The 10,365-nt window shown below is 50.9% G+C and overlaps 1 protein-coding gene across 1 annotated transcript; it reads right to left on the bottom strand.

The window, feature by feature from the left end:
* Positions 1–1,221: 1,221 nt before the first annotated feature.
* On the bottom strand, positions 1,222–2,394 carry LOC119919968 (neuropeptide Y receptor type 2-like). The gene has a single exon (XM_038740796.1). The coding sequence runs from the start codon at positions 2,392–2,394 to the stop codon at positions 1,222–1,224; it is 1,173 nt and encodes a 390-aa protein (XP_038596724.1).
* Positions 2,395–10,365: the final 7,971 nt, after the last annotated feature.

Genomic DNA, 10,365 nt, shown 5'->3' on the forward strand with positions numbered 1-10,365 from the left:
TCACACAGCTGACAATTGGCATAGCTGGGATTTGAACCCATGACCTCTGACTCCAAAGCCCGTGTTCTTTACACTGAGCCACGCTGTTATTAAATACTTACTGTGAGCCAAGAATTGTACCAAGTGCTGGGGTAGATAACACGTTAATCAGGTTGGACACAGTCCCTATCCCACATGGGGTTCACACTCTAAGAAGAAGGGTGTAGGATTTAATCCCCATTTTACAGCTAAGGAAACTGAGACACAGAGCAGTGAAGCGAGTTGTCCAAGATCCCACAGCAGACACGTGGCGGAGCCGGGATTAGAACTCAGATCCTACGAGGCCCAGGCTCTTCCCATTAGGCCACCCAGCTCCTCTGATAGTAATCTTAAAGGTTACAGCACAGCACTGAAAAGCATGTGGCAGACGATTAAAACCAAACAACTTCCTGCTCCCAACTTGTCCCCTTCACCCAGTTATTTTTTTTAAAAAATAGCATTTATTAAGCGCTTACTATGTGCAAAGCACTGTTCTAAGCGCTGGGGGATACAAGGTGATCAGGTTGTCCCACGTGGGGCTCACAGTCTTAATCCCATTTTACAGATGAGGGAACTGAGGCACAGAGAAGTTAAGTGGCTTGCCCAAGGCCCCACAGCTGACAAGTGGCGGAGTGGGATTCGAACCCATGACCTCTGACTCCAAAGCCCGTGCTCTTTCCACTGAGCCACGCTGCTTCTCCAGTTGAGCTGGTCCTCATTGTTGAACAAGAAGAAGGGAGAAAAGTAAAAAATCAGCAGAGTCTGGGCTAAGTCCACTCCGCCGCTTGTCAGCTGTGTGACTTTGGGCAAGTCACTTCACTTCTCTGGGCCTCAGTGGCCTCATCTGTAAAATGGGGATTAAGACTGTGAGCCCCAACCTCCCCAGTGCTTAGAACAGTGCTCTGCACATAGTAAGCGCTCAATAAATGCCATTATTATTATTATTATTATTATTATATCCTTGGCCCGGATGGCCAGGGCGGGCTTCATTCAGGAGCCAGTCCTCTAACGAGTCACTTTTTCTGCTCAGGAAGGAAATACTAAACGGAATTCAGCCAGTGTACCCGGCTGCTGGCACGAGAGAGCATCATGCGTGTTAAGTCAGGACCACGGGGACCCCCTTCGGCTGCAGGCAGACGCTCACTATTGGCACCGCGTCTTCTTCTCAGTCCAGTACATTGACACGTCCTGCCCTCCTCCCTTCTAAACCTCGGTGGGCAGCTGCCCCATCGGGTGGGACAACTTGATGCTCTCATTAAACGTGGTGGTCCGGAAGGTGTAGGAGCGGCCCCGGACGGAGCCCCCTTCCATCGGGAGGCCCTCTGGCTTCTCCCGGCAGCGGAAGACCGTGAGGAAACCTCTGCGGTAGTTCTTGTTCATCCAGCCATAGAGAAAGGGGTTGGCGAAGGTGGAGCACATGGCGACGACGTGGAAGAGGGTGTAGAGAAGCTTGTACTCGGGAATGACCGCCGCCAAGTCCAGGTCGATGACCAGCTGGAACGTGTGGAAGGGGAGCCAGCTGACGGCAAACACCACCACCACCATGACCAACATCTTCGTGGTCTTCCGCCGCCGGCCCCGGCCCTCGCCCCGGGCCGCGGCGGTCGGGCTGACGTGGCTCTTCAGCTTGAGCCAGATCCGGGCGTAGGCGTAGCAGATGACGCCCAGCGGCAGGGCGTACTGCAGGATGAGCATAGAGAGGCTGTAGATGGTGGCATCCCGATTGGAAGGGGAGGGCCACTTTTCCGTGCACACCGCCAACTTGAGACCGATGGAGGGGATCTCTTCGTGGCGATACTCCCGGAAGACGGCCAGGGGCCCGGCCAGTACCGCGGCCGCCAGCCACATGACCCCGATGACGGCGAGGCTCAGTCGCTTGGAAATCCGCCCTTCCAGATGGAAGATGATGCAGCGATATCTGTCCAGGGCAATGGCGGTCAGGGTTAGGATGGACACGTGAACGCTCAGGGCCTGGGCGTAGGGGACCAGGTGGCAGAGGACAGCCCCGAATTTCCACTCGTCCAGCAGCGTGTAAGCGAGCGTGAAGGGCAAGCAGAGGGAGTCCACCATGAGGTCTGCCAGGGCTAGGTTGGCAATGAAGAAGTTGGTGACCGTCCTCATGGCCTTGTACTTGACAATCATGTAGACCACCAGAGAGTTCCCCACCAGCCCCAAGAAGATAATGAGGGAATAGGCCGTTATCAGGATGACCCTCACTCCCAAAATCTTGGTGCTGTCCATCATGACTGAGTTAGACCCAGGGAGGCCCAGGCTGGAGGTAGCCAGGTCTTGGCGGGGCCAATCCTGGGGGTGTCCCTCAGGGGAACCAGGCCTCCCCAGGGGGATGGTGCTGTTGGTTCCTTCCAGAAAACCCATGCTCTGGGAAGCCCACGGGTCCAGCGTTTCAGGTTATCGATCCTGCAATGGGGAAATGGCACAAGAATGAATCTCTTGGGTGGCAGATTAGCTGGGAGCCTGGAGGGCAGATCCACGCTGACATTTTCCAGCACAACCACAAGCCCTCTCCTTTCCCTGTGTTTATCATCATCATCATCAATCGTATTTATTGAGCGCTTACTGTGTGCAGAGCACTGTACTAAGCGCTTGGGAAGTACAAGTTGGCAACATATAGAGACAGTCCCTACCCAACAGTGGGCTCACAGTCTTACCACTGTGAGAGCATCCCAGAGTTTAATATGAAAGAGTAGAACTGACCTGAGGGAGCTAAGTTTCCTCTGATTCAAGACTAAGTGGCAGAAAGGTAGAGAGAAGCCGAGGCAGATTTGATTTCAGCAGTCCAGTCTGAGCTCTCTTCCAACCCCGGCTTCCAACCGCGGCTTCGGCTCTTAGCTCCCAGTCTCCCTTGCCAAAGGGCACGCTCTTTGGGCTTCTCGGCTCTCCTTTCTGCTTTTCTCAATGATAAACTGAGGGCAAGGAAGAAGCTGGGAGCCACTAGTGGGAGCCACAATACTATCAGCTCCTCGAAGGCAGGGATAATATTTAACTACCCTGTTGTACTACCCCAAGTGCTTAGTACAATGCTCTGCATACAGGAAGCATTCAATAAATACCATTAATTTGTTGAGCATTGATTTATGAGTACTTTAGCCCATTTCCATATCCACCCCCACCACACCCGGTTCCCTCAGGAAGCATTTGGCTCTCTTCCTCCCTTCAAGGCCCTACTGAGAGCTCACCTCCTCCAGGAGGCCTTCCCAGACTGAACCCCTTCCTTCCTCTCCCCCTTGTCCCCCTCTCCATCCCCCCCATCTTACCTCCTTCCCTTCCCCACAGCACCTGTATATATGTATATATGTTTGTACGTATTTATTACTCTATTTATTTATTTATATATTTGTTTGTTTATTTGTTTATTTTACTTGCACATATCTATTCTATTTATTTTATTTTGTTAGTATGTTTGCCTTTGTTCTCTGTCTCCCCCTTTTAGACTGTGAGCCCACTGTTGGGTAGGGACTGTCTCTATATGTTGCCAACTTGTACTTCTCAAGCGCTTAGTACAGTGCTCTGCACACAGTAAGTGCTCAATAAATACAATTGATTGATTTGGCAAGGCAAGTACGTTGCTGGAAGGCTGGGGCATGAGAACCCAATGCTCCCCTGTCACGCCCAGGTAATAATAATAATAATAATAATAATAATAATGGTATTTGTTAAGTGCTTACTATGTGCAAAGCACTGTTCTAAGCACTGGGGAGGTTACAAGGTGATCAGGTTGTCCCACGGGGGGCTCACAGTTTTAATCCCCATTTTACAGATGAGGTAATTGAGGCCCAGAGAGGTTAAGTGACTTGCCCAAAGTCACACAACTAATTGGTGGAGCAGGGATTGGAACCCATGACCTCTGACTCCAAAGCCCGTGCTCTTTCCCCTGAGCCACGCTGCTTCTGGGCTGGGGGTCTGTACTGAACAGGGGCCAAGCACCCCAGTGAGGACCACTTCCTCTCGATGGGTTGTCTGGGAAATCCTTGAAGGACCGGAGTGATTTTTCCAATCCCCAATCCCAACAGTGGCAACTTTTGTCCCTTCGCTGAGGAGTCTCCAGGGTCAGAAGCTGGCTGTCCTGGGAAAACCCCAGGAGGATGCTATCTAGTCAAAATCTGACACTCATGCCGTTGACCCCACTGGAATCATCGACCTTTGCTCCTACCTCAACTTCTCAAACAAAGCAGGACCAAGATGAAACCCCAGAAGGTCAGATTTGCAAAAGCCAATGTACTGTTTGTTACTTATTAAACCTGTGAAGACTCTTTTCTGTTCCAGAATATTTATAGCTCGCTATGGGCAGGGAACGTGTATGTATTATATAGTACTCTCCCAAGCACTTAGAACAGTGCTCTGCACATAGTAAGCACTCAATAAATACCATTGATTGAATGACTGCAGTGGAAGAGAAATGCTACAAACCCCTCACCCTTCTGACACAGCCTTGCCACTATCAGAAGCTTAGGACTGGGGCCGAGACCAGAGCAGAGTGCCCACCCTCAGCCTGGATGGGACACGCAACCCCTTTGGGTAAGGTGCTGAACTTCTCTGTGCCTCAGTTTCCTCACTGGTAAAATGTGGATAAGATACCTGTTCTCCCTTCCCTGTAGACTGTGAACCCCATTCGGGAAAGGGTCTGACTGTATTATATCTACCCTAGTAGAGTGCTTGGCACATAGTGTGTGCTTAACAAATGCCACAGTTACTATCAGTGGCTCCCAGAAAACAGTGGGGAGGCTTATCTGGGTCCCTGCCAGCCTTTGAAAGACCAGGTCATGAGAAGGAACAAAGAAAAAGAAGGAAAACACACCAGAACACTTCCTGCAGTCTCTGCTGAACTGGGGAGACCCCTCCAAAACTGGGGATCTCAGCAGAGAGACCCCTGGACCCACGAACCGGGCAAAGGAGAGCACCTAGGAGGGCAAAAAAAACAACCTGAATTTTCCCACTATGGTCACCATTCATCTCCTTCCCAGGTGTGTCCGACCTGATTTACTTGTATCTATCCCCAAAGCTCAGAACAGTGCCTGACACATACTAAGCGCTTTAAAAATGCCATTATCATCAGCTCTTTCCTTATCCTTGTTGCCACTGAGCTGCATCTCCAGTGCAGCTAAGACATCGTGGCCTGTGAGAGACTGAGGTTGGGGTTGGGGAGGGGAAGAGGTCAGTACAAGCTGTCCGTGAGGAAGGGTGATGATCTCGGAGCATTCTTGGCACTCCTTCCGCCCATGATCCACCTCCACCTCCCCGGCCTTGGATCTCCAGGCCACCCGCGGGTGGTTGCGTGAGGATGCATGAAGCAGTGTGGCTCGGTGGAAAGAGCCCGGGCTATGGAGTCAGAGGTCATGTGTTCAAATCCCGGCTCTGCCACTTGTCAGCTGTGTGACTTTGGGCAAGTCACTTCACTTCTCTGTGCCTCGGTCACCTCATCTGTAAAATGGGGATTAAGACTGTGAGCCCCCCGTGGGACAACCTGATCACCCTGTAACCTCCCCAGTGCTTAGAACAGTGCTTTGCACATAGTAAGCGCTTAATAAATGCCATCATTATTATTATTATTATTATTATCAGCTGTGTGACTTTGGGCAAGTCACTTCACTTCTCTGTGCCTCAGTTACCTCATCTGTAAAATGGGGATTAAGGCTGTGAGCCCCCCGTGGGACAACCTGATCACCTTGTAACCTCCTCAGTGCTTAGAACAGTGCTTTGCACATAGTAAGTGTTTAATAAATGCCATTATTATTATTATGCATGGGAGGGGAAAGCCTCCAGTGCCACACCCGCTAGGGATGCCGGGACCGCCAGGGAGGATGGGTGAGACCTACCAGTTCAGACATTAGTCTGGGGCCCTCTGGGGGGTCACCACACGTGGAAATCACTGGCCATGAGCTGGTGGCCCGGGACGGAGGTGGTAAGGCAGAGCCAGGGGTCACCCGCTACTTCACGAGCCTCTGTCCCTCAGGGCAGGGCAGCATAAACTGGCGGGGCCAAACACAAAAGCAGGGAGCAGGGGTAGCCTGGAACCTCACTGCTCCTGGCGGACATGCCAACCAAATATTCGGGCAGACGCCTAGGGCCTGGGCTCAGAGGGCAGGAGGGAGGAAGCCAGCCACTGCTAGTTCCTCTCCAATGCCCATCCTGCCCTCTTGCTTCTAATCACTACTCCAGGGGTCCCCAGGGGTCTCCCCCCGTCCCTAGCCATCTGGTTGCCAGACACCGGGCTGGGCCACCCCCACCTATGGTCTCCTCCCTCCAGGACCGATCCCCTACTCTGCTGGGGGGAGTCCGAGAGAGCAGCCTGAGGGTGTAGGGACTGGAGAAAATAATAATAATAATAGCATTTATTAAGTGCTTACTATGTCAAAGCACTGGGGAGGTTATAAGGCGAACAGGTTGTCCCACCTAGGACTCACAGTCTTCATCCCCATTTTACAGAGGTAACTGAGGCCCAGAGAATAATAATAACAATGGCATTTATTAAGCACTTACTATGTGCAATGCACTGTTCTAAGCGCTGGGGAGGTTACAAGGTGATCAGGTTGTCACATGTGGGGCTCACAGTCTTCATCCCCATTTTACAGATGAGGCAACTGAGTCCCAGAGAAGTGAAGTGACTTGCCCCAAGTCACCCAGGTGACAAGTGGCGGAGCTGGGATTTGAACCCATGACCTCTGACTCCAAAGCCCGGGCTCTTTCCACTGAGCCATGCTGCTTCTCTAAAGGCAATGGGCAAAGGGAGGCAGCCAGAAAGTGGCACCTTCTCTCCATTCATAGATTCTCAGGGGGTGAATGGGACTTGGTCACCTAGAGAAGAATGTCTCCAGGCAGAACCACAGGAAGCAGCCTCCACAGTTCATCCTGTACTTAGAGAACCCGAGAAAGAGACCCTTCAGCTGCACATTTCTCTCCTTCCACACCTCCCTACTCACCATGTTTCAGTCTCATCTCTCTGTCTCCATCAAACCCTTGCTCACATCCTCCCTCCTGTCTGGACCGCTCTCTCCCTTCATAGCTGACAGACGTCCACTCTCCCCCTCTCCAAACCATATCTCCTCCAGGCAGCCTTCCCTGACTAACCCCTCATCTCCCCACCTAATTCTCTCTCCCTCACCAATATACTTGGCTCTGTATCTTCTAAACACTTTAATGCTCACGCCACCCTCAAATCCACTTCTGCACACACCCTTATGTTCTAGCTGTAATTCATTTTAACATCCATCTCCACCAATACACTGTAAGCTTATAGAGGGCAGGGATCATGCCTACCAACTCCATTGTAACGCACTCTCCCAAGCGCACAAGACGTGCCCAACAAATATCATATCGAGAAGCAGTGTGGCTTCCACGGGTGAGAAGCCCATGGAAATATCACGGGCTTTGGAGTCAGAGGTCATGGGTTCAAATCCCGGCTCTGCCAATTGTCAGCTGTGTGACTTTGGGTAAGTCACTTAACTTCTCTGGGCCTCAGTTACCTCATCTGTAAACTGGGGGATTAAGACTGTGAGCCCCCCGTGGGACAACTTGATCAACTTGTAACCTCCCCAGCGCTTAGAACAGTGCTTTGCACATAGTAAGCACTTAATAAATGCCATTATTATTGTTATTATTGTTATTATTAACTTCATTGTAATGCACTTTCCCAAGCGCACAAGACATGCCCAGCAAATATCACTGATTGATTGTGAGCCCACTGTTGGGTAGGGACTGTCTCTATATGTTGCCAATTTGTACTTCCCAAGCGCTTAGTACAGTGCTCTGCACATAGTAAGCGCTCAATAAATACGATTGATGATGATGATGATGACTGATCTGTGGCCACCCGTTCCAACATCTGACACCCCTCTCTCATAGAGAGGTCTAACCTAAGTCCTTCCTACTGCAATTTAACCTCATCTCCTGTTTGGGGCTGGGCTTGTGGCCTTCCATCCCCCACAACCCTGCTTCACAACCAACAGGCAATCGGGGCAGGTCACGGAAGAAACCAAAATAAATTGGCTTTCCCCTGGAGCGGGAGAGCAACCTATCTCACCATACTCCGAGGGTTCTGTTCTGTTCCCTCCACCTGGTTTCCTGCCTCAACAGTCAGATTCCTCGTGCTCCTGGCAGCAGGCTCGGTTTCTGGAGGACGGGGGTAGAGAAGGAGTGAGAGGAGAGGGCAGGAGATGTGATCGAGGTAGCCCTTGGTCCTGGCAAGCCCATGATGAATTATGGCCATTTATTGAGAGCTTAGTCTGTGCAGAGCGCTGTACTAAGCTCTTGGGAGAGTACAATGCAAGAATAAACAGACACATTCCCAGCTCACAACGAGCTTACAGTCTAGAAGGGGAGACGGACATTAATATAAATAAATGAATTACAGATAGGTACCTACATTCTGTGGGGCTGGGAAGAGGGATGAATAAAGGGAGCCAGTCAGGGCAACTCAGAAGGGACTGGGAAAAGAGGGAAGGAGGGCTTAATGAGGGAAGGTCTTTTGGAAAAAATATTCCTTCAGTGAGGTTTTGCGGGGCGGGAGGGTCACGTAACTCTCTTCTTTAACCACAAAAAACAGGCCAAACAGAGAGAGCCCAAGCTCAACCAGGACCATGCCTGAGGTCCTCACATCCATCCCCCAGCCCCACAGCACTTATGTACATATCTGTAATTTATTTATTTGTATTGATGTCTGTCTCCTGCCCTCTAGACTGTAAGCTCATTGTGGGCAGGGAATGTGGCTGTTCATTGTTTTACTGTACTCTCCCAAGCGCTTAATAGAGTGCTGTGCACACAGTAAGCACTCAAAAAATGCGATTGAATGAATTAATGAATGAATGAAACCCATTCTTTGGGGTCTCTGATCTTTAATAGTAATAATGGCACACGTTAAGCACTTGCTATGTGTCAAGCTCTCGGATTCATTTCTCTGTGCCTCAGTTACCTCATCAGTAAAATGAGGATTAAGACTGTGAGCCTCACATGGGGCAATCTGATTACCTTGTGCCTACCCCAGCATTTAGAACAGTGCTTGGCACATAGTAAGCCCTTACCAAATACTAACATCATCGTCATTATTATTATATAATATAATCAGACCAAACAAAATGACTGTTTCATACAGAGCTCACAGACTGATGGAGAAAGGGAAGAGGTATTTAATTCCCATTTTATTAGATGAGGAAAGTGAGGCTCAGAGAAGTTAAAGGACTTATCAAGGGCCACTCAGAAGGAAAATGACAGAGCCAGGATTAAAATGCAAGTTTTCTTATTCCCAGACCTGGGCTTCTTGCCACAAAGCCATGCAGCTTCCCTTCAATGCTCCCTCACAGGTTCCAAGTCTGGGTCGATCCCTCAGGGACTGGGAACCCCTGGGAGCAGAGTGAAGAGCCTGGGCAGGCCTGTCCCAGGGGAAGGAAGAGGTGGGGACGGGACTGGCTACTGTTTCAGACCTTTCTCCACCATTCATTCATTCAACCGCATTTGTTGAGCACTTACTGTGTGCAGAGCACTGTATTAAGCGCTTGGGAAGTACAAGTCGGCAACATACAGAGACGGTCCCTACCCAGCAATGGGCTCACAGTCTAAAAGGGGGAGACAGACAACAAAACAAAACATGGAGACAGGTTGAGGGGCTCCCAAGGCTCCAGTGGAGGATGCTCGGGTACCCAAGAGATCCCTGGGGAAGGCAGCAGCTAGCCCGAGAACAAAGATCACTTTCTTATCACTGTGTGTTTCTAGAGAGGAGGTTAGAGATGCTCGCTGGTCCATCCTTAACCTAGGATAAAAGTGCCAGGTCCCTCCAAGCATCCTGAGGCCACACCTGGAGACAGAACCCCATCCCTCCCACCCAGCCAGCCAAGGCTGGGCTTATGGCCTTCCAACCCCCACAACCAGTGGACAATTGGGGCAGGTCACGGAAGAATCCGAAAGAAATTGGCTTTCCCCTGACTCCTGCCTCTAAAGCCAGAGGACTGGATGGCTAGGGGAATACCCCAGAAAGTCTTTAGGACCAGATATAAAGCTGAGGCTGCTGGGATGAGCAACTGCAGGGGAGCAAAGAGTTTTCCAGGCAAGCTGGTTTGCAAGCAGATTGGCCTCCCTCCTCTAGCCCTGACCCATCTCTCTCTCTACTGAGGTGCCCCTGCTCCCGCACCTTTCTTTCCTCCATCAGGCTCCCAGCTCTCTCCTTCTCCCCCACTTGTGGCCCCACCCTAGGGCTCTTGTCTCCATCCCAGATGGATTAAACAGTAACTCTGGTGGCCGTGACAGCCCTCTGGCTCCCAGAACCTTTCCCTCCAGCCCTCCGTCCCGCTCCTCTTTGGCACAGACAGGAGAAGTGGTGAACAAGAAGCTGCCCTTCTA

The sequence above is a fragment of the Tachyglossus aculeatus genome, chromosome X1, assembly GCF_015852505.1.
Source record: "Tachyglossus aculeatus isolate mTacAcu1 chromosome X1, mTacAcu1.pri, whole genome shotgun sequence".
NCBI classification, from domain to species: domain Eukaryota; kingdom Metazoa; phylum Chordata; class Mammalia; order Monotremata; family Tachyglossidae; genus Tachyglossus; species Tachyglossus aculeatus.

Coding starts and splice junctions, on each gene's coding strand:
- LOC119919968 (XM_038740796.1), bottom strand. CDS start 2,394: ATGGGTTTTCTGGAAGGAACCAACAGCACCATCCCCCTGGGGAGGCCT.